The 24,333-nt window shown below is 43.4% G+C and overlaps 1 protein-coding gene across 6 annotated transcripts in view; it reads left to right on the top strand.

Annotated features, from left to right (window-relative positions):
- LOC134338295 (S100P-binding protein-like) overlaps positions 1-24,333 on the top strand; it is a 77,990-nt gene that overhangs the window by 47,973 nt on the left and 5,684 nt on the right. For 4 of the 6 annotated variants that reach the window (XM_063034040.1, XM_063034042.1, XM_063034043.1 and 1 more), the window contains 3 exons: positions 463-1,502; positions 3,562-3,674; positions 9,089-9,183. In XM_063034040.1, coding sequence (XP_062890110.1) covers positions 495-1,502; positions 3,562-3,674; positions 9,089-9,183 — 1,216 coding nt within the window. In that variant the 5' untranslated portion in view covers positions 463-494. The remainder of the gene's footprint in view (positions 1-462; positions 1,503-3,561; positions 3,675-9,088; positions 9,184-24,333) is intronic. The other 2 variants (XM_063034044.1, XM_063034045.1) reach the window with 2 other exon arrangements.

Genomic DNA, 24,333 nt, shown 5'->3' on the forward strand with positions numbered 1-24,333 from the left:
GAGTAAGAATTTCAGGTTGTATACTGTCTATATTCTCTGATATTCGTGGATGTCTGTGAAGAGTAAGAATTTCAGGTTGTATACTGTCTACATTCTCTGATATTCGTGGATGTCTATTAAGAGTAAGAATTTCAGGTTGTGTACTGTATCCATTATCTGATATTAAATTGAACCTTTAAACAATGGCCCTGGGTTCCACTGCCAGAGTCTTCTCATTGTCAACCTCTTATTCATTTTCCCTTCATGCATCCTGCTTCCTGGACTAACCCTTTGTCGCCATAGCAATGCAGCTTATTTTTACGGCCTGGGCTCAAATTCTGTTTGGCTGGAGCTCATGTGAAGTGTCTTAGGACGTTTAGCTTTGTCAAGAGTGCTATATAAATGCAAGTTGTTGCTAGCATTTCATCTGTCCTTTTAAAGACCCTACATTAAGTGTATCAATAAAGTATATATACTTTTTAGGGGGACGTAACAGATCCACTGTGAAAATAATAATGGATGGAGATGAAAATGGAGTCTTTTGCAACTTGGAACTGAAGATTGGAGGTAATGATAATGCACCTGTTGGATGTTCTTCTGCAAAAGAGTTGAATGTTCCTCAATTCAAGGAAGGAATTTCACCCACTGCTCATTTGCATGTTCCATTCAAAAAGCCAAGACTTGTTGAAGAAACGTGTTCCTTGTCTTCTGGTAATAAACCACGTTCCAAAATAATGGAGTCACCAGCAGACCGTCGACCTCACTTCCAGTTGAATAACTTGACAGGAGATCCAGGTGTAGCTGCAGGCACAAGGCCCGTTTCTTCATATCAAACATCAGATGAGAATGAAGACCTTGATGACTCATTGTTGGAACTGGAGGAAGAGGAAGATGATGAAGATGATCTAACTAACTTCACATCTGAGGAAATAGATGTGATTCTCCAGGATTCAAATGATGACATTGATAATAACTTTGATTCACTTAAATGTGGTGATGTGAACGGAATAGGTGCTGGTGCATTCGGTGAGCATACACATAATCTCTCTTCTTTATTTTCCCCAAGTACATCACATTTGCCCAAAAGCTGCCTTGTTATTAATGATTTAGAAGCAAGTGATCAAGTTGATGCCTTGATGACAAATGTTTCTACATTGAAAGTGGATGAAAAGATTAATCAAAGTGTCAAGTCTGAAAAGCATAACCAAAATTCTATTTACGAAATTACTGAAATAGAGAAATCAGAGGAGCTGTATCATATAACAGTCGATAGCATTGCCGTGGTAATTCCTCTGCAAGGTAGTGCAGATGAACACTCAGATGAGAGAGACCACACACCAAGCAGCAGTGAAGCAGATCCTGAAACTCAGGATGCTGTCTTGTCCGGATCTTCATCAAGCATACTTAAGGAAGACGATAATTCAACACTGGAACAAGATATTTCTGAAGAAAAGGCTGCAGATGGAAGAGTAAAAGACACTGACGTTCCTGAATGTGGGGAAGAGGAAGTCCCTGAGGTAAAGGTAAACAGGCAATAATCGATTTTTTTTTGTCTTTACATTGTATAAGATGTTATGTGGTGAATTTGTCTTGTACTGCTGGAGTGAATTAAATAATGTATGGAAGTCTCTAACTGAGCCTCTGTAACGATCACTATTGAATATGGTTGATTAGCATGTATTTTCTTAGAAACTGAAGCACAAAATTGAAGGCAGCTAATTGAAGGAGGGAGTTCTTCACTGTTGTACTTGTCAGTTTTTAATGAGCCAAGATTTAGTCAGTTCCTTTGGGTCCGTGTAAAGTCCCACGTGGAAGAAGTAGAAGTGTTACCACCAATGAGCTGCAGGCAGTATTAACCCCGAGAGGTTAGTATAACTCATACGAGGATTATTAAGGAAGAAAGTAATAAATTAGATCTAAAATATATATATATAAAGCAAATTAAACATTTAGAAAATACAGAAGATTTAAAAAATTAAAAGGCTCACTTTATGCTACAGATGATCAATCAAATCCCACTCTAATATGGCACGGGATTCAACTCTTGATGTTATTCTTAATTAATGTTTTAATTATTTCTAAGCATCTTCGTAAATTTAGAAAGTCTATTTTTAAAAAAGTAATTTGTAATTAGGCACTTAATTTTAATTGTTAAATGTTTCTGTATGTCAAAAACAATCAAGATTGTTATGCTTTTGTTCTGTCCCTTCCCCTCACATCTTTACAAAGGTGACCGCTGCTCTATCTGTCAGTCCAGCTGAAGGGTGTTGACTGTCCGTTTCACTCCACCTGTGCTGCCCAACCCACTGGGTTCCTCCAGCATCTCCAGCTTCCAGCACTTGCAATCTCTTGTGTCCTCACAAGGTTCAAAAGTTCAAAGTAAATTTGTTATTGAAGTCCATAATAGAATCAATGACAGACCGCACCAACTTGGGCGCTCAACCAGTGTGCAAAAGACGACACACTGTGCAAGCAACAAAAAGAACAAAATGATAATAAATAAGTAAGCAATAAATATCAAGAACACGAGATGAAGAGGCCTTGAAAGTGAGTCCTTAGGTTGTGGGAACATTTCAATGAGAGGGCGAGTGAAGTTATCCCATTTGGTTCAAGAGCCTGATGGTTGAGGGGTAGTTAACTGTTCCTGAACTCAAAGCTGTTTCTTAGTGGAGAATTAGCTCAAGTTCATGCTTTGATGATCGTTCTGTTGGATGTATGCAGGAGAGGAGATCCCTACATTGGTGCATTTTAACTATGCATGCGCAGATACCACAAGTTTAATTCGTGTTTCCCCATTATAGCACAGAACGTGCTTCACCAAAACATTATTCATACAGCAAAATCTGGCCTATTATTTTTCCTCATGAAATCTCCGTCCTGATAAGGTCATGCAATTGGTTTTACTTCCTTTCACTAAGTGATACCAAAATTTGTACATCGCTGAAAAGTTTTTTTTATATATTTTCATTAAATGGCATCTAATATCACTTTACCAGCATTGCAACCTGCTCTCCTGTTTCATTTTCCTCAATTCTATGTTTTCCTAGCTTCTCTTTGCTCTTGTCCTCCACCTTGTCGTTGGGTTAGGAGGTTTGTGTGCCTCAAAGACCTGGTGAGCTATGTTGGCTAGAGTCAGGGCCTTACACTTTGGGTCTCAGTAGGGTCACTCATACCAAACAGGTCAAAGGGTAGAGACCAGACTAAGAGTGGTCCACTGGTCCTCCAGGTTCGGGGTTTCAGCTCAGTGACTGGTTGAACAAAACTGTTACTGAAACAGCAATGAAGAATCCTTCTGCATCTGAGTGTGACGGTATTCCTGAGTCTCCACCTGGGACTTGCATAACTGACAGTAGTGAAAACTGAGAGAAAGCTACTGACGTGACGAAGGGAGTGCTGAACGCCACCGGAGATGGAGGACCTTCATTGCTGCCCGAAACGCCAGTGGTGTAACGGGCAGTAAGTAAGTCATTGTTCTTGTCAAATGGAGGTGGGCGGAATATTGGGAGATTTGTATTGTAAATCTGGTGCCCTCAGATTGTATATTATGTTTTGATGTGGAAAAATTGCTGGAATGTCTTCCAGGATCCCGGAAAGCACCAGCAGAGTGCTGGAGAATCTTCACAAGAAATGGAACCACGGAAATGCAGCCCATCAGAAACAGGCAGAACACATCTCGCAACAAGGCAGAAAACAAGGTAAGCAGTCACCTGTGAATTGATAAATTGCCATGAGAAGTTGCTGATGCTATCTTTGTTAAAGACTGCGTCCATCTCAAAAGCAGCAGTGTAGGAGCCACGTATCTGTTGTCAATCTGCATTGTATTTGGGTAGTTTGTCATGTGGGATGGGTTGTCGGCGATGCAGAGCTTTGTCTTTAAGGTCAGTTTAGAGCTAAGGGAGTGTTGAGCGTTTTTGTTCACCTCTTAAGTTTGTTTAATTATGTGATAGTGGGGTCCCGGCCCAGCATATCGCTGTGGCAGGGCCCAGGTCGTAGTTCAGGGGACAACCCGGTTTTAGGACAGTTTAGGTGCTGGCCCAGATGCTCTGAAAAGGCAGGGTCTCTGGACCGAAGACGAGAGTCAGTCCGATACGGCTCGCTACTCTGTGACGTTTGCTCTGCTCTCCGCGGCACTCAGGCTGTGAGACTGCTCCAGGCTTCGTGTCTATGAGCTTCGTGCTGATTTGCCTTGCTGTGTGATGAACCGAGGCTATGGGCCTGTTCCGGGCTTTGTGTCTATGGACTCATTTTTGTTCTGAATGCTGTTACTTGCACAATTTGTTTTCTCTCTCTGTGTTGGTCTTTTTTTAAAATTGGGTTCTTTCAGGTTTCTTGTTGTGTGGCTGCCTGTTAGCACATGAATCTCACGGTTGTATAATTTATACTTTGATAATAAATGTACTTTGAACTTTAATTACAGTGGTGAAAGCTGAATACGCTAACACTGTTTATTTCTTTATATTGCCAGTTTTTGTTTCATTAGTTTTTATCACTTCAAGATTGTTTGTTTTGCTAGTTTCTTAATAAAAGATCGAACGTATTCTTTGACTTCGGAACCTTGTTATTTGGATTGCAGAGCACTTCCAACAGGGTCAACCCCTCCCCACCGTGCTTAGTCTCTAAGTGGTGGTGGCTTGTTCGAGTAGCGGCTACAAAGAGGTTGTTCACTTACCAGAAGCAGAGGTTAGCATTGGAGGGGTGGTTTTCTTGATGGAAGACTCTAAGCAGTGGGGTACTATAGGGAAAGAGTAAACAGTCGACGTTTCGGACCGAGACACCTCATCAGGACTGGAAGAGTTGAAGTCAGAATAAGAAGGTGGCTGGGGTGAGGGGGGAGGGTTGGAAGAAGTACAAGGTGGTAGGCGATCGGTGAAACTGGGAGAGGAGGAGGGGGTGAAGTAAAGAGCTGGGAAGTCGATTGGTGAAAGAGCTAAAGGGCTGGAGAAGGGGGAATCTGATAGGAGAGGATAGAAGACCAAGGAAGAAAGGGAAGGAGGAAGAGCACCAGAGGGAGGTGATGGGCAGGTAAGGAGGTGAGGTGAGAGAGAGAAGCGGGAATGGTGAAGGGGACAATTATCAGAAGTTTGAGAAATTGATATTCATGCCGTCAGTTTGGAGTCTACCCAGACGGAATATAAGGTGTTGCTCTTCCACCCTGAGTGTGGCCTCATCACAGACTACAGAGATTGGTGATGACCATGGTTGTTTGCCACATGTAAATGACTTGGTGATCAATAAGTAGAATGGTGGGTAGCCAGGAAGGCAGAAGGGACTTTGCAGAGGCTGGACATCTTCAATATCACACGCAAAATGCTGGAGGAACTCAGCAGATTTAAGTGATAGATGTAAATCAGAAACGGAATCAGGTTTAATATCACCAGCGTATGTTTTGAAATTTGTTAACTTTGCGGCAGCAGTACAATGCAATACATAATAATAGAAAAACACTGAATTACAGTAGGGGAGGGGGAGGGAACGTCGACTCAGACCATGAGAGGCCTGCGTCGGGCATTTTCATGCCTTACAAGGCGCAGATTGGAAGTCTGTGTGGGGCGCCATTCCTCGCACAGACACTAGAGCAATGTGTGGTTAAGTGCCTTGCTCAAGGACACGAACACGCTGCCACAGCTGAGGCTCGAACTAGCGACCTTACAGTGTTACCTTAGCGAATTACAGTAAGTGTGTGTGTGTATAAAACGTAAAATAGTTAAATAATGCCAAAAGTAGAAATAAAAGACTAGTGAGGTAGTGTTCATGGGTTCAATGTCCACTCAGAAGCTGGATGGCTGGGAAGTTTTTCCTGAATCGTTGAGTGTGTGCCTTCAGACTTCTCTACCTCCTCGAGGTGGTAGAAATGAGAGGAGGGCATATCCTGGGTGGTGGGGGCAAATTAAAAAATTAGAAAATGCCACCTATTTAAAAAAATTACCCGGCCTACTTTATGCTACAGATTACCAATCAAATCCCACTCTCTGTCTAATCTGGCACAGGATTCAAGTCTTGACGTTACTGTTAATTGGTGTTTTAATTATTTCTATGGAGCGGAATCAACAGTCGACATTTTGGGCTGAGATTAGATGAAGGGTTTTGACCCAAAATGTCTGTTTATTGCCTTGACCCGCTGATTTCCAGATAGCAATGCAAGCTACAGAGAAACATAGAGTTGTTGGAAAGTTGGGCCAAGTGATGGCAGAGAGAGCTTAATCCAGATCAGTGTGAAGTAGTACAACTTGGGACACAATATACCAGCAGGACATATACAGGAAGTGACAGAAATCTCAGGAATGTTGTTCTACAGAGGGACTTGGGAACAGATTCATAGCTCACTGAAAATTTGCTTCCATTGGCCGTTTCACTAAGTATAAGGGTTAGGTTGTCGTGCTGCAGCTGCACAGGACGTTAGTTAGGCGGCACTTGGAGACAGAACATAGAAGAGTACAGCTCAGGAGCAGGCCATTCGGCCCATAACATTCTGCTGACCCAGTTTAAAAAAAAACAAATCCAAAACATTTAAACACTAATCACTCCTACCTACACCGTGTCTATATCCTTCCATCTTCCTTGCATCCATATACCTATCTAAACGTCTCTTAAAAGCCTCTAATGTATTTTCCTCAAACCAGACAGCACAGTCCAGGCATCCACGACTCTCTTGAGTAAAAACCTTGCCCCTCACAGCCCCCTTGAACCTACCCGCTGTCTCATCTTCCATCCATCCCCTCTGGTATTGGACATTTGCACCCTGGGGAAACAGATACTCCCCGTCCACTCTCATAATCTTGTAAACCTCTATCAGAGTACTGTGTATAGCTCTGGCTACCAAGCACTACAGGATGTAGTAACGTTAGAAAGAGTGCAGAGGAGATTCACCCGCAGTGCTTTACCTGTTGGAAAGCATAGCTTATTCTCACCAGAAAGCTTAGCAGTGACATTATAAAGTGTTATAAAATTATGAGGGGTGTAGGTAATAGGGGTCTTTCCTAGGGTGGGAGGATCTAAAGCAATAAGTCATAGGTTTAAGACAGGGGTTCAAAGTGCAGTTATTATCAAAGAATGTATACACCCTTGAGATTTGTCTGCTTACAGGCAGCCACAGAACAAAAACCCGAAAGAAGCAAATTTTTTAAAAAAAGATCAACACCCAATGCGCAGAGAGAGGGGAAAAAACACAAATTGTGCAAACAATAAAGGCAGGCAGCAGCATTTAGAATGAAAGTGAGTCCGTAGACTCGAAGCCCGGACCAGGCCCACAGGCTCGCCCTCCGTTCATCACACGGTGGAGCAAATCGTTGCGAAGCTCACGGACACGAATCCCGGAGCAGATGGCGCAGGCCCACAGCCTCGGCGCCGTGGAGAGTGGAGTAAACGTCACAGAGCAGTGAGCAGAACCGGCCCGACCCTCACCTCTGGCCCTGGCACCCTACCTTTTCAGTCCATCTGGCCCAGTGTGTCCAAACATTGGGTTGTCCCCCCACATTAGGACCCAGGCCCTCTCTTAACTGTTTTTAAACCATGGACCCCTTCCGTTAACTGAGGAGTCCTTGGGCCCCAGTTTGGGTACCCCAGTGTAAGGTGAGAGGGGACATATTTCAAGGAGCTCTAAGAAGCATACTTTGCACTCATAGCCTGGAAGTAAGTGGAAGAAGCCGCCAGACGAAATGGTAAGGGCAGACACAATTGAAGTGGTTAAGAAGGACTTGAACAAGTTCTTGGATAAATATTGACCAGAGAGATATGGGCCTAACAAAGGTAGATAGACCTGGTGGTCAGCATGGACAAAAGTTGGGGTGAAGGTCCCACTTCTGCGCTATACAATTCTGACTCTATAAGACAGCGACAAATATTACAGCTTTTTGATTCTATGAAACACACGCAAAATGCTAGAGGAACTCAGAAGGTCAGGCAGAGACCCTTTTTCAGGACTGAGAAGGAAGAGGGAAGTCGCCAAAGTAAAAATGTTGTGGTGGGGTGGGGGAGGAAGGACAAGCTAGAAGGTGATAGGTGGGTAAGAAAGATAAAGGGCTGTGGAGAAGGAATCTGAAAGGAGAGGAGAGTGGACCATAGGAGAAAGGGAAGGAGGACAGGACCCAGAGGGAAGTGATAGGCAGGTTAGAAGAGGTAAAAGGGTAGAGTGGGGAATAGAAGAAGAGGGGAGAGGGAGGAAAATAGTAACTTCTTACCAGAAGGAGAAATCGATACTCATGCCATTAGGTTGCAGGCTACCCAGATGGAATATAAGGTGTTGCTCCTCCACCTCCTCATCTTGGCACAAGAGGAGGCCATAAACCGACGTGTTGGAATGGAATCGAAATTATAAGATTTGGCCACTGGGCTGGAGCGGAGGTGCTCGCTGAAGCGGTCCCCCGATTTACAACGGGTTTCACCAGGGCAGAGGAGGCCACATTGGGAGCACCTGTCACAATAGGTGACCCCAACAGATTCACAGGTGAGGTTTGGCCTCACCTGGAAGGACTCTTCTATGAATTTGGTTTAGGCTGGAGACCGATATATGTATCTCACCAGTTAAATCAGTCAGCACAGTTCATTTCCCAAAATTGGTCATTATTTTTGGAGTTTTGTCCCAGAAAATAAACATAAATATTGTTTTGATACCTGTTTTCCACATATTAATGTACATCTAGTTATTATCTGTCTTGATCTATTACTTGCAGTATGCCTTTCAGCCTCTAGGTGGAAGTATTGCTTTATGTCAAACCAAAGGAGCCCCCAGTAGGTGCTCCTGAAATGGCAATAGGTTACACAATTTCTTCTGCATTCCTTACGCACACGTTATCTGCTCTATTTGCTTGGAGCGCTTCCAATCTAGGATATCATGCATCTGTGTGAAAGTAAAGTGCTCAACTTTAATTGAATGAAAGAAAACAAGGTCTTTTTTATTTTGGCATCTTCCCCTTCCTTTCCAGTCCTTTTTACCCTGAAATGTCGTCTCTTTATTCATTTTTATTAGATGCTGCCTGACCTGCTGAGATCCTCTAGCATTGTGTGTGTGTGTGTGTGTGTTGCTTTGGATTTCCAGCATCTGCAGACTTTCTCGTGTTTAATACGAAGTATTTTGTCCAGGATTATTAACGAGTTCATGTTTCCTTTTCAGATTAAATCCTGTATTTAGTAAGGAGTTGGAACAAGAGAAACAACAATATCTTAAGAGTGTTTTCCACCACGTGAAGGGGCATTATGAGAATCAAGGTAACCTGTAGTACATGGAACAAAGTATGGAAAATTTTAAAATAAAGTCCGTGAATTCCTGAAATGTGTTGAAATTTTAATCATCCTCGCCTTCGAAACAACAAATACTACTATATTATAGGGGGTGGGGGTGGTTTAAAAAGCTAATCTCTGAATCAAATGAACACAGAAATTGTCCATTCATAAAGTTCTTGGGTTTGTGATTGTTTTGGTGAACCTGTAATTAAGGTAAGTTTCATTAGTAAAGTCTGTGTAAATTGACCTTGTTTGAGGACAAGGAAATCCTTTTTTCGTTTTCCTTTCTTTTATTTTCCTTTCTTTTTTTATTTATTGAGATACAGTGCAGAATAGGCCCTTTGAGACGCACTAACCAGCAATCCCCCAAGTTAATTCTAGCCTGATCACGGGACAATTGACAATGACCAATTAACCTACCAACTGGTAGGTCTTTGGACTGTGGGAAGAAACCGGAGCATGCGGGGGAAACCCACGCGGTCACGGGGAGAACGTACAAACTCCTTACAGGCAGTGGGTGGGAGTTGGACCCTGGTCGCTGGTACTGTAAAGCATTGTGCTCATTACTATATTACAGTGCTGTCCTAAACGTTCCTTAATGTTCTATTTCCCCTTTCTCTTAGGCTTTGAACGTCTTTTTAAAATGTAATTTTCAATGAAAGCAGAGAGAAAAGGTTTTAATTAGATTGCCTTCTGATTCCCTATTTTATATCTTTTTTGCGGCATACGGCTGGTGACTGTAAATCTTTATTTTATCGGCACGGTAGCCTAGTTGTTAACACAATGCTTCACTGTGCCAGTGACCTGGGTTCAATTCCTGGCGCTACTTGAAAGGAGTTTGTACGTTCACCCGGTGACCGTGTGGGTTTCCTCCGGGTGCTCTGGTTTCCTCCCACAGTCCAAAGACGTACCAGTTGGTAGGGTAGTTGGTTATTGTAAATTATCCCATGATTAGGCTGGGATTAAAACAGGAGTTGTTAGGTGGCGTAGTTTGAAGGGCTGGATGGGCCTATTCTGAGCTGTATGTCAATAAATAAACAATAAATTATAATAATTTCATCATTGTGACTTTGGAGAACTGCAGTAGTATCATATCTACTCACTGGCTCTCCACGTGACCTTGGATCACCTGGACAATAAAAATACCTATGCTGTTTATTGACTGCAGTTCAGCGTTTAATGCCATCATTCCTACAATTCTGATCGAAAAGCTCCAGAAACTGGACCTCTGTACCTCCCTCTGCAACTGGACTCCCAGCTTCCAAACCTGAAGACTATAATCGGTGTGTATTGGAAATAACATCTCCACGTCGCTGACAATCAACACTGACACACCTCAGGGATGTGTGCTTAGCCCACCGCTCTACTCTCTCTACACCCATGACTGTGTGACTGGGCACAGATCAAATGCCATCTATAAATTTGCTGACGATACAGCCATTGTTGGCAGAATCTCAGATGGCGATGAGAGTGTGTACAGGCACGAGATATATCTTCAAATTGAGTGGTGTCACAGCAGCAACCTTGCACACAATGTCAGTAAGACCAAGAACTGATTGCGGACTTCAGAAAGGGTAAGAGGAGGGAACACACACCAGTCCTCGTAGAGGGATCAGAAGTGGAAAGTGTGGGCAATTTCAAGTTCCTGGGGGTCAATATCTCTGAGGACCTCACCTGGACCCAACATATGGATGCAGCTGTGAAGAAGGCATGACAGCGGCTATATTTCATTAGAAGTTTGAGGAGATTTGGTATGTCAGCAAAAACACTTGCAAATTTCTACAGATGGACCATGCAGAGCATTCTAACTGGTGCATCACAGTCTGGTATGGGTGAGGGAGGAAGAGGGGAGCTATTGCACAGGATCAAGGTAAGCTGCAGAGAGCTGTAAAATTAACCAGCTCTGTCATAGGCACTAGCCTTCAGAGTATCCAGGTCATCTTCAAGGAGCGATGCGTCAAAAAGGCAGCATCTATCATTAAGGACCCCCATCACCCAGGACGTGCCCTGTTCTCATTGCTACCATCAGGGAGGAGGTACAGGAGCCTGAAGACACACAGTCAATGATTCAGGAATGGCTTCTTCGCTCCACCATCCAATTTCTGAATGGACATTGAACCCATGAACACTTCCTCACTACTTTTTATTTCCTATTTTTTGCACAACTTATTTAATTCAACTATTTTAAAAGTAATATATATATACACACACCGTAATTCAGTTTTCTTTTTTCTCTATTATTATGTATTGTACTGCTGCCACAAATTTAACAAATTTCATGGCATACACCAGTGATTTTAGTTCTGATTCTGGTGGTTATTTCCATATTTGCTAAAGACATTTCATTGTGGAAAACAATCATCTTTGTTGCACATTTGAGTTACAGAAATGCTGATAATGATACTGGGAACAAATTATAATTGATCTTATTTTATAACTGTGCTACACTAACCATACCACAAGGGGGCGGCACAGCGATTAGCGTTGTGCTTTACAGCACCAGTGACCCGGGTTCAATTCCTGTCCTTGTCTATGAGGAACACACATCAAAGTTGCTGGTGAACGCAGCAGGCCAGGCAGCATCTGTAGGAAGAGATGCAGTCGACGTTTCAGGCCGAGACCCTTCGTCCTGACCTGGACGCTGCCTGGCCTGCTGCGTTCACCAGCAACTTTGATGTGTGTTGCTTGAATTTCCAGCATCTGCAGAATTCCTGTTGTTTCCTGTCTATGAGGAATTTGTATGTTCTTCCCGTGACCATGTGGGTTTCCTCCGGGTGCTCCAGTTTCCTCCCATGTTCCAAATAGGTACGGGTTAGTAGGTTAATTGGTTGCATGGTGTAATTGGCAACGCGGGCTCGTTAGACTGGAAGGGCCTGTTACTATGTTATATCGCTAATTAAAAGAAATAATTAATTAAGAAACCTCCATAAATGTTTGAAACAATTGGGGTGCGAACATTTTGTACACTACTACTTTGCAAATGTAGTACTCATGTCATAAAGGACGTAGTTTAAAGATCGCGACCACACGTTGACTCAATTTATCCTTCCCATTACCCATTCAGCTCCATTTGCTTTAGTTTCCTTATCTGTTTCCACCTATCAGCCATTAGTATCTCCCCCTGCCCCGCCAGGCTACATCTGCCCTCCTCCTTCAATTCACTTGGTTCCACCAGTCACCTTCTAGTCCCTGTCTCGCCCCCCCCTCACCTTTTTGCAGTATTGTGCAAAAGTCCTAGGTACATGTATATAGTTAGGGTGCTGAAGACTCGTGCACAATATGGTAGTAATTTTATGTATTGTGCTGCACTGTTGCTGCAAGAGAGAAAAAAAACAAATTTCATGATATATGTGAGTGACGATAAACCTGATTCTGATCTGGGGTCTCTATTGTGGACTGAGAGTGGGAAGGGGCTAGGGAGAGGGGAATCATGGTTGGGAAAAGGTGAAGGGAGAGGGAGAGGGAACAGAGTGGGAAACGCCAGGGAGACATTCTGTAATGATCGATAAACCAATTGTTTGGAATCAAACGACCTTGCCTGGTGTCCCGGGGCTGGGTGTATCTGCACCTGCGCCAGCCCCTGCCCCTGGCACTCCTTCTTTGCCACCTGTCCCATGCCCCTCCCGTGGCGCTCCGTCCTCACCATTCCCAACATTCTTTGGTCCCGCCAGATCGACAAGCTCACTTTCCGCTCCTCGATGACAACTACAGTATTGTACAAAAACCTAAGACAGCCTAACCACAAGACCTTTACACAAAACTGTATACTGACTCACAACTGCAGTTCCTCACCCAAAATGTCAACCATCTCTGACTTGCTGTTCCTCCAGAGGTTTGTTTTTAACTCCTAATCTCAGAGTCAGCAGTCTCTTGTGTCTCTTCGATTCTTCCAGTGAGCCAATTATAATGGTCAGATTGCATTAAATCTTTGTCATTGACCTAGGCATCGAGAGAGAGAGAGAGAGAGCATAAAGTTATTTGCCACGTAAACTGTCTTTGAGTCTGCTGAAGGAAGTGTTCACAATTTAGTGAAGTCTTTTTCAGAGTCCTGACGCATTAAGTCACAATTCTGACCTCTAGGACTGCTTACAGATGTCCGCTCTGTAGCAGAGATGAAGCAAGCATGATTCAGCCTTAACCTTCGGCAGTTCTTGGGGCTTCCCGTACCCAAAATCATTGGTAAGAGCACCGAGCAAACGGTGGAAAGCAGCGGAAGATGTTATATTAATTCAGAATCAGAATCGGGTTTAATATCACCGGCAAATAGAACTGGGAAGATTATGTAGTTTTTAATATGTGACTTAAGGAATTGGTGTAGGAGGGAGGACGTAAGATTTTTGGATCATTGGACTCTGCTCCAGGGAAGGTGGGACCTGTACAGAAGGGGCGGTTTGCACCTGAACTGGAGGGTGATTAATATCCTAGTAGGAAGGTTTGTTAATGTTGCATGGTGGAGTTTAAACTAAAGTTGCAGGGGGATGGGAACCAGAGTGCCAAAGCAGTTAGTGGAGAGGTTGTGGAGGCAGATGTTGGTAAGACCTCAGACAAAGTCAGGAAACAAAAGGTTGAGCGAGGTATGACTAGTGTCCTGAGCTGCGTATGTTTCAATACAAGAAGTATCGTAGGAAAGGCAGGTAATTTCTGAAACGCTCGTTCGCTGCTGTCGTTACTGCGTGGTCGAGAATCTTCTGGAGGGAAGGCCTCAAAATCCCCGGCTTTGTCTGCTATTGGCGACCGAGATTGAGGTCGAATCATTCGGACAGAGATGGCGCTCAGTACTCGGTGTCGGAGAGCTGATCAGAGCTCGAAGTTTTCGGATGACTCAGAGTCGGACTGTGGTCGGCATGGCAGGGAGAGTTCTTCCTTCTCCCGTCTGCGTGAGATGTGGGACATCTGAGAGACTTTGAACTTTTACTATGCTCAGTCTTGGTCTGTCCTGTGTTTGTGATATCACACCGGAGGAAATATTGTATCATTTCTCAATGCATGCATTACTAAATGACAATAAAGGAGGACTGTGTGTCTTCATAATCTAAAAACAATTCTAATAGTGCTGAAGATGAGGTAGCTGGTTTACAAACAGAGGCAATGTGCAGTGAAGAGATGCTACTGATGGGGAAAAATTGCAGTCAACAGGATGAGTTGCAATATAAAAAGGTGGACAATATCGAAAACAGTGGATACAGAACTGAAGATGTTGTATTTGAATGCGTGCAGTATTTGGAATAAGGTTGATGAACTTACCACAGGTTGCAGATTGGCAAGTATGATGTCGTAGGCATCACTGAATCATGGCTGAAAGAAGATTCTAGCTGCGAGCTTAATGTCCCAGGACACACATTGTATCGAAAGGACAGGCAGGAAGGCAGAGGGGGTGGAGTTGCTCTGTTGATTAAAAAAAAAAGAGAAATCAAGTCATTAGAAAGAGCTGAATTAGTGGTGGAAGGTGTTGAATCATTGTGGATAGAGCTAAGGAACTGCAAGGGTAAAAGGACCTTGATGGGAGTTGTATACAAACCCCCCCAAACAGTAGTAAGGATGTAGCCTACAAATTACAATGGGAGATAGGAAGTACATGCCAAAAGGGCAATATCACAATAGTCATGAGGGACTCCAGTATGCAGGTAGATTAGGAAAATCTGATTTGTGCTGGATTCCAGGAGGATTGGGAAAATTGGATTTGTGCTGGATTCCAGAGGGGGAATTTATAGAGGACCTGTAAGATGGATTTTTAGTACAGCTCATGGTTGAGCTCACTAGGGGATCAACTATTCTGGATTGGGTGTTGTGCAATGATCCAGAACTGATTTCTTTAGGGTAAAAGAACCCATTGGGGCAAGTGATCATAATATCAAATTCACCCCGAAATTTGAGAAAGAGAAGCTAACGTTAGATATGTCAATGTTACAGTGGAATAAAGGGAATTACAGAAGCATGAGAGATGAGTGAATCTAGGATCGATTGGAAAAGAACACTGGCAGGGATGATGGCAGAGCAGCAATGGCTGGAATTTCTGGAAGCAATTTGGAAGGCACAGCATATGTACATCTGTAAGAGGAAGAAGTATTCTGAAGAAAAGATGACACAACCGTGGCTAACAAAAGAAGTCAAAGCCAACATAAAAGCCAAAGAGAGGGCATATGATAGAGCAAAAATTAGTGGGGTTAGCAGATTGGGAAGGCATTAAGATAAAAACGGAATAAGAAAGTAAGCTAGCCAATAATATTAAAGAGGATACCAAAAGTTTCATCAGATACATGAAATGTATAAGGCAGATGAGAATGGATGTCAGACTACTGGAGAACAATGCTGGAGAGGTAATAATAGGGGACAAGGGAATGGCGGGCAACCTGAATAAGTATTTTGCATCAATCTTCACTGAAAGACACAAACAGTATGGTGAAAGTTCCAGGTGTTAGGGGTCATAAAGTGTGCGACTTTATCATAACTAGAAAGAAAGTTCTTGAGAAGCTGGAAGTTCTAAAGGTAGATGGTCATCTGGACCAGATGGTGTACACCCCGGGGTTTTGAAAGATGTAGGTGGCTGAAGAAATCAAGGAGACATTAGTAATTATTTTTCAAGAATCACTAGATTTTGGATTGGTTAAAAGGAAAAACGAAACTATAGGCCAGTTAGTCTGACCTCAGTGGCTGGGAAGATGTTGGAGTCGATTATTAAGGATGAGGTCTTAGGGTACTTGGAGGCACATGGTGAATAAGCCATCGTCCGCATGGTTTCCTCAAGGGAAAATCTTGCCTGACAAATCTGTCGGAATTCTTTGAAGAAATAACAAGCAGGATAGACAAAGGAGAATCGGTTGATGTTGTGTACTGTACTTGGATTTTCAGAAGGCCTTTGGCAAGGTGCCACACATAGTCATAGTCATACTTTATTGATCCCGGGGGCTGCTTAACAAGCTATGAGCCTGTGGTGTTACAGAAAAGATTCCAGCAGTGGCTGATTGGCAGGAGGCAAAGAGTAGGAATAAAGGGAGCCTTTTCTGGTTGGCTGCTGGTGACCAGTGGTGTTCCACAGGGGTCTTTGTTGGGACCGATTCTTTATATGGTCTATGTCAATGATTTGGCTGATGGAATTGAAAGCTTTGTTGCAAAGTTTGCAAATGATATGAAGCCAATTGGAGAGGCAGGTAGTTTTAAGGAAGTAGAGAGGTGACAGAAGAACTTAGACAGATTAGGAGAATGGGCAAAAAAATGGCAGATGGAATACAGTGTTGGGAAGTATACGGTCATGTACTTTGGTAGAAGAAATAAAAGGATCGACTGTTTTCTAAATGGAGAGGAAATACAAAAAGCTGTGATGCAAAGGGATTTGGGAGTCCTTGTGCAGGATTCCCCAAAAGTTAATTAGCAAGTTGAGTCTGTGATGGGGAAAGCAAATGCAATATTAGCATTCATTTCAAGAGGACCAGAATATAAAAGCAAGGATGTAATGTTGAGACTTTATAATGTATTGGTGAGGCCTCACTTGGAGTATTATGAGCAGTTTTGGGCCCCTTTTAGAAAGGATGTGCTGAAACTGGAGAGGATTCAAAGGAGGTTCACAAAAATGATTCTAGGTTTGAATGGTTTGTCATATGAAGAGTGATGGCTCTGGGCCTGTATTCACTAGAATTCAGAAGAATGAGTGGTGACCTCAATGAAACCTATTGAATGGTGAAAGGCCTTGATAGAGTGGATGTGGAGAGAATGTTTCATATGGTGGGAGAGTCTAAGACCCGAGGACACAGCCTCAGAATGGAAGGGCATCCTTTTGGAATGGAGATGAGGAGGTGAGAGTGGTGAATCTGTGGAATTCTTTACCACAGGTGGCTGTGGATGCCAAGTCTTTACGTATAGTAAAGGCAGAGATTGATATATTCTTGGTTGGTCAAGGCATGAAGGGATAAAGGGAGAAGGCAGGAGAGTGGGGCTGAGAGGAAAATTGGATCAGCCATCATGAAATGACAGAGCAGATTTGATGGGCCAAATGGCCTAATTCTGCTCCTTTCTCTTCTATGTTGTGAAATCTGTTGACTTTGCACAGCAGTATAATGCAAATCATAATAAAAGACAAAAAAAGAATTACATTAGATATATATAAAAAAACAGTTAAATGACTTTATAAATTGTTTTCCATAAATTGATCTTGTACTGCAGATTCATGAATGTTGTAAAGGACAGAACATGAGAGAATGTTAACACTTCTGGCAATGAAAGAAATTAAAAGTTGATGATGCAGCAAGTGTGAGACTAAAGTTTTAGAATTTTCAGAAGTCATCTCCAAAATAGTAGCAGATATTAAGAAATTATATCGTGCTTAATGCAAAAATCATTTGGTATCTTCAGGATCTCAGCCAATGCGTGCGGTTCGTAAATTAGATTGCTACCATCCTGCTGGCTAGATGCGGCGAATATATTTTACCTCAGGGCAGCCAATGGTAATTTTCGTACAGCAAGGTAAATCCCACTGAGCAAGGTAGAATATATTTCAGTGGAGTTCTGCAAGGGATGAATGTTGTGCTCTCCTTTCAATTGTACAGACTTATGGTTTGTGACCACTGGAACAATAAAAAAGGGGTTTGGTTTATTACTTCACCACCTGAAGTACTGCTACGCTCCCAAAAGTCTGCACTGAAATGGCAGCCTAGTTTATGCTATGCAACTCACCTCCCAAGTACGTAGCTGCTAAACCAAAGCCGACCCCGTTATGCTTCGCAACTTCAAAACATTAAACTAATTCACAAGGAAGGCAAAGGAGTCCGAAATGTGAGTCTAACTCAGAGCGAAGCACGCACGTATCATGTGGTAGTGTGATGACGTACGCAGTTCACATATTTATACATATAAGTCGTAATTATTTAAACAAACAAAAAATGCTGAATCTGCAGGGTAATGTAGGGGGTGGAAATGTGCATAATTCACAACCACTGACAGTGAGATGGGTTTCATTTTAAGAGGCTGGTCTGACATGATGATAGAAACATAGAAAGCCTACAGCACAATACAGGCCCTTTGGCCCACAACGCTGTGCCGAACATGTACATACTTAGAAATTACCTAAGGTTGCCCATAGCCCTCTATTTTTCTAAGCTCCATGTACCTATCCAGGAGTCTCTTAAAAGACCCTAGCGTATCCTCCTCCTCCACCACTGTCGCCGGCAGCCAGTTCCATGCTCTCACTACTCTCTGCATTTTTTAAAAAAACTTACCCCTGACATCTCTCTGTACGAGATAGTATGAGATACTTCTAAGCATCCTAAAACTGTGCCCTCTCGTGTTAGCCATTTCAGCCCTGGGAAAAAGGCCTCTGACTATCTGCACGATCAATGCCTCTCATTATCTTATATACCTCTATCAGGTCACCTCTCATCCTCCGCCACTCCAAGGAGAAAAGGCTGAGTTCACGCATCCTATTCTCATAAGGCAAGCTCTCCAATCCAGGCAACGTCCTCGATGTGAAGTTTTTTTTTACCGCACGTTGTGTTGACAGTAAAGTGAGTTGTTATGGTTTCCCTTAAAATGCTTCTGCTGTTTAATTTACGGAAACCTACAAATCAACAGTGTGTTGAGAGGATTACTCAAATATTGCTGAAATTTTAAATACACAACAGACACCAATAAAGACTGCTTTACATCTGTGTCCTTTGCATAGACATTAAGCAACTGTATATATGATAGTACTTCAACCTGTTACTTCATCAGTCAATGCGTAATCAAGCTGATCCAAGTTACTTCCTTCCAATAAGCAAGTAGTCTGTGCTGGTGGTGTCGTGGTATCCGCACTTGGGCTTTGGAACAAGAGGTCCCAGGTTCAAATCCGGCTGCCTCCTTGCATGCTTTCCATCTGTGTCGGGTTGAGCATCGAGCTAGCAACTCGGCCTCGTAAAACAGACAAGAAACGGCAAGATTGCTGCCCGATATGCCAAACAAGGCGCGGGGAAAATAACTGAGCAATTCTGCTTGGAAATTCATAGTGGGCAGAAGATCCATATTGTCTTTCCCCACTTGAGAATGAAGTGTGCAGGCCTGGCAGCTTAACCTGGTAATGACAAATACTTTTAGGCTCCACTGTCCTGTAGCTCTTCTTGATCTGTCAGATTGTTTGATTGGGAAGTGTGAAGGGCGCCATTTTAGCATAGTGGTAGCACGGTGCTATTGCAGCTCAGGGCGTTGGAGTTCGGAATTCTCGGTATGTCAGACCCATGGAATAAGTGGGTTTTCCCTGGGTGCTCCGGTTTCCTCCCACAGCCCAAAGACATACAGGGTAGGCTAATTGGTCATTGTAAATTGTCCAGTGATTGGAATAAGGTTACATAGGGGTTTGTCATGGGTTGCTGGGTGGTGCGGTTCGAAGATCCAGACATTCTGTATATCTAAATAAATAAATGTGATCGCCAATTCTGCAAGAATTAGGGAATTCTTTCTTGTAATATTAATATAGTGTTATATAGGAATATATAATATAGTGATTTTTATATAGCAATATAATTATTATATAGTTCATTCATTTGTTATGTGCCATAACATATGACGTGGCCGATCATGGTCTTTCTGTGACCGTGATTGTTCTTGGCAAACTTCTCTACAGAAGTGGTTTGCCATTACCTTCTACTGGGCAGTGTCTTTACAAGACAGGTGACCCCAGCCATTGTCAATACTCTTCAGAGATTCCGCCTGGCGTCAGTGGTCGCATAACCAGGACTTGTGATGTGCACCAGCTGCTCGTACGACCATCCACCACCTGCTCCCGTGGCTTCACGTGACCCTAATCGGTGGCTGGTGCTACACCTTGGCTGAGGGTGACCTGCGGGCTAGTGGAGGGAAGGAGGGCCTTAAACCTCCTTTGAAGGAGACATATCTCCACTCCACCACCCTATTATATAATAGTATCATATTGATAAATTATTAGGATAGAAAGGAACATCAGTGTAAAAATGGTGAGATTTTCTTCCTCATCTTCGTTCACCTTATAATCAGTGGGGAAATAAGCTGTCTTAGTGCTACAGCTCCTTGAGGATTATTGAAAATTAATTTTAAAATGTTACTCCTGATAGTGAATATACACTGTAATTAACCCAGTGTTAACCATTGCAGCAGTTGTGGCATTGAGTTTTCCAAATTTAGGTAACCTCCTGGCCAATGGATTCTTCCTCCTTTCCCTTCTGATCATCCTCAGGCCCTCCCGTTTTTGCCTCCTTTTCTCTCAAGCACCCCCCCCCCCACTCCCACCTTCCCCTGGCTCACATTCACCTACATTCTACTGCCCTCACCTTTCCTACCTCGATCTCACTCCATCTGCCATTCAGCTAGCCCCAATCTCCCACCCCGGTGATTCGCAGATTTAATTCCATTGCACATCAGATTCCAACACCGGGTAGCCCTTTATGTTCCTGCTTATCTCGATCTGTGCAGAGGTTCCCAGCCTTTGTTATGCAATGAACCTCTACCAGTAACCGAGGGGTTCGTGGACCTCCGGTTGGGAAACTCTGCCCTCATGGCTGTCTTCAGCCCTCCGCTATCTCACCCCACCTCTAATATTTCCTCTCTTTGCCTCTCCCAGATCTGCCACCCCGACTTGACGCAACCTGCTTGTCATCGTTCAGTGGTTCTTGAGTCTATCAATTGCCTCAGACTGGTGTCCCCTGGCCCTCTCCACTGCACTCCCGGTCCTGATGCAGGGTTATGGCCTGAGGCTTTGACAGTTCCTTTCCTCCGTCAGATGCTTGCTCAGCCTGCTGAGTTCCCCGAGTTCCTCAAAGGGAAAGCACTTTGAAGCATAGTTTCAATTCAGAATCAAGAGTCGGATTCAATATCACTGGCACACGTTGTGAAATGTGTTGTTATGCGGCAGCAGTGCAATGCAATGCCTTGCCTTGCCTTGTGCCCTAAACTCCTGGTGGAGTCGTTTGGGTGCTGTCACGACAAGCTTTGCACCGGTCTGTTCCATCTGTCGCGGTTGTATGCCAGAGCCTGGGTCACCTCAAATGTTTTCCCTGTCCATTCTTTACTGTTGTCCGTCCATTTTTTCCTCTGTCTACCTCTCCCCCTTTTCCCATCCGCAGTTCCTTTTAGAACGGTCTTTGCAAGACCACTGGATCTTGTTACATGGCCTTACCATCTCAGTACAATGCAATATGTAATAAACACTGTGGATTACTGTAAAGTATATATTTAAATTAAATGTAGTGCAAAAAGAAAGGACAAAGAGAAAGTAAAAAGAGAAATCTAATCATGAAATTTAAATCTTCAAATAAAGCCTCTCTCCCTTGATCCTGGTATGTCTTTTCAAGCTTGGTCGTACATTGTGACTTTGGACAGTTTAAGCAGAAGGAGCCTCTTTCCTGGGAGAAATCTTGTGTGCTCATCCATACTTATGTTAGTTATAATTACCAATATATCATTTTGGAATAGAAACGATGGCTGATTTCTTTATTGTCTGTAAATGAAGCCTCACTTTTCAGTTTGAAGCTCTCCTCCTTAAGATTATCGTTGTTGCTCTGTACGTCACTGGGTGCAGTCACCTTCTTCTCTTGCCCGTTATGCCGCTGGCATTTAGGGCAGCAATGAAGGTCCTCCATCTCTGTCAGCAGCTTCCTCTCAATTTGCTGTCAATCATGCGAGTCCCGGGTGAAGACTCAGGAATACCGTCGCTCACAGGCGTTGAAGGATTCTTCATTGCTGTTTCTGTAACAATTTTGTTTGTCCAGTCGGGGTTGTTAGCCCTGAGCTGAACCCCCAAACCTGGAGGACCGGTGGACCACTCTTAGTCCAGCCTCTACCCTTTGACCCTACCAAGAGCCATAACTCTCTGGGTCATTGAGGCATGCAGGCTTCCAAATCCGAGAGGACCACAACCTTGTCGTTGGGTTTGGGGGCTTGTGTGCCTCAATGACCCAGAGAGTTATGTTCGCTGGAGTCAGGGCTTTATTCTTTGGCTCTTGGTAGGGAGTTAGAACATTCTCCCCGTGACTGAGTGGGTTTCCACCCACAGTCCAAATGATCTACTGACTGGTAGGTTAATTAGTCATTGTAAATTGTCCCGTGATTAGGCTAGGGTTAAATCAGGGGTTGCTAGGCGGTATGGCTTTAAGGGCCAGGAGGGCCTATTCTGTGCTGTGTCTCAATAAAATAAAATAAATCCAGTAATTGTAATGGAAAGGAAAAGTGGTTTGCTTTATCCAGTGAAGGTTAAGCAATCTTCACAGTCTATCTGACCTTTTACAAGAACTTCAAATTAATCTGGTTATTCAGGCAAGTCAACTTGGAAGGAACGCGTTTAAGTTATTGACTCAACTGAAGAAGCTAAAAAAAAGACACAAGTTGATTTCTTGAACTCTGAGGTTGAGGAGATATTAATTTTGACAGTCAAATATTTATCTCCTCTCTATGTCAACTTAAGAATTTTCATAAATTAATTTGACAATATATGGCTTATTTTGTTGGTTTAATTGGTTAAAGATGTAAAGTAACTCATTTTAGAAATCGGAATATTCCCCAACTTGAAATAAAGTTGGGTACAACGCAATGGCTTTTTATTTTGCTTTGTAAATGTTCCCATATGTCTTTTTTTTAACTTTGGGGTTCAAATGAAGATGCCTTTGTCAACTATTGATAATTTATTTATTTAATTGTGCTCCAGCGCGGCATAGGCTCACCCGGCCCTTTGAGACACGCCGCCTAGCAATCCCCCGATTTAATCCGAGCCTAATCACAGGATAATTTAAAATGACCAATTAACCACCCAAATGGTACGTCTTTGGATTGTGAGAAGACTCCGGAGCCCCCCCCAGAGGAAGCCTATGCGGTCACAGGGAGAACAGACAAACTCCTTACAGGCAAACAACAGGAATTCTGCAGATGCTGGAAATTCAAGCAACACACGTCAAAGTTGCTGGTGAACGCAGCAGGCCAGGCAGCATCTATAGGAAGAAGCGCAGTCGACGTTTCAGGCCGAGACCCTTCGTCAGGACTAACTGAAGGAAGAGTGAGTAAGGGATTTGAAAGCTGGAGGGGGAGGGGGAGATGCAAAATGATAGGAGAAGACAGGAGGGGGAGGGATAGAGCCGGGAGCTTTACAGGTGATAGGCAAAAGGGGATACGAGAGGATCATGGGACAGGAGGTCCGGGAAGAAAGACGGAGGGGGGGGTGACCCAGAGGATGGGCAAGAGGTATATTCAGAGGGACAGAGGGAGAAAAAGGAGAGTGAGAGAAAGAATGTGTGCATAAAAATGAGTAACAGCTGGGGTACGAGGGGGAGGTGGGGCCTAGCGGAAGTTAGAGAAGTCAATGTTCATGCCATCAGGTTGGAGGCTACCCAGACGGAATATAAGGTGTTGTTCCTCCAACCTGAGTGTGGCTTCATCTTTACAGTAGAGGAGGCCGTGGATAGACATGTCAGAATGGGAATGGGATGTGGAATTAAAATGTGTGGCCACTGGGAGATCCTGCTTTCTCTGGCGGACAGAGCGTAGATGTTCAGCAAAGCGGTCTCCCAGTCTGCGTCGGGTCTCACCAATATATAAAAGGCCACATCGGGAACTCCTTACAGGCAGCAGTGGGAATTGAACCTGGGTCGCTTGTACTGTAAAGTATTGCGTTAACCACTATGCTGCCATGCCACGTATATCGTTCAAGCATATGAGAAAGTTTTCTCTTTATATTGTATTCATTATTGTATAATCCGGGGGAAAACACAAAAGTTAAATGTAGTATTAATCGAAATTTGCTTGCACAGAAAACTCTCTTCTGATAAAGTGGAGACGACGAAATGTTTGCAAAACCTAGCACGCGCCATTCAAGTACCATGGGGTGCCACGTTAGCATAGTAGTTATTGCGACAGTTTCGCAGCTTGGGGTGTCAGAGTTCAGAATTCAATTCTGGCGCCTCTGTAAGGAGTTCGTATCTTCTCCCCACGGCGACATGTATGTCATCCGGGTGCTCCAGTTACCTCCCACAGTCTAAAGACGTACTAGCTAATAGGTTAATTGGTCGTTTTACAATTTATCATCTCAAATGTGCCATGTCATATGACATCATCATTATACGCCGTGTCATACAACTTGGGCAATCATGGTCTCATGATAAATTTTTCGACAGAAATGGTTTGCTATTGCCGCCTTCTGGGCAGTGTCTT

The sequence above is a fragment of the Mobula hypostoma genome, chromosome 26 (assembly GCF_963921235.1).
Source record: "Mobula hypostoma chromosome 26, sMobHyp1.1, whole genome shotgun sequence".
Lineage (NCBI taxonomy): Eukaryota > Metazoa > Chordata > Chondrichthyes > Myliobatiformes > Myliobatidae > Mobula > Mobula hypostoma.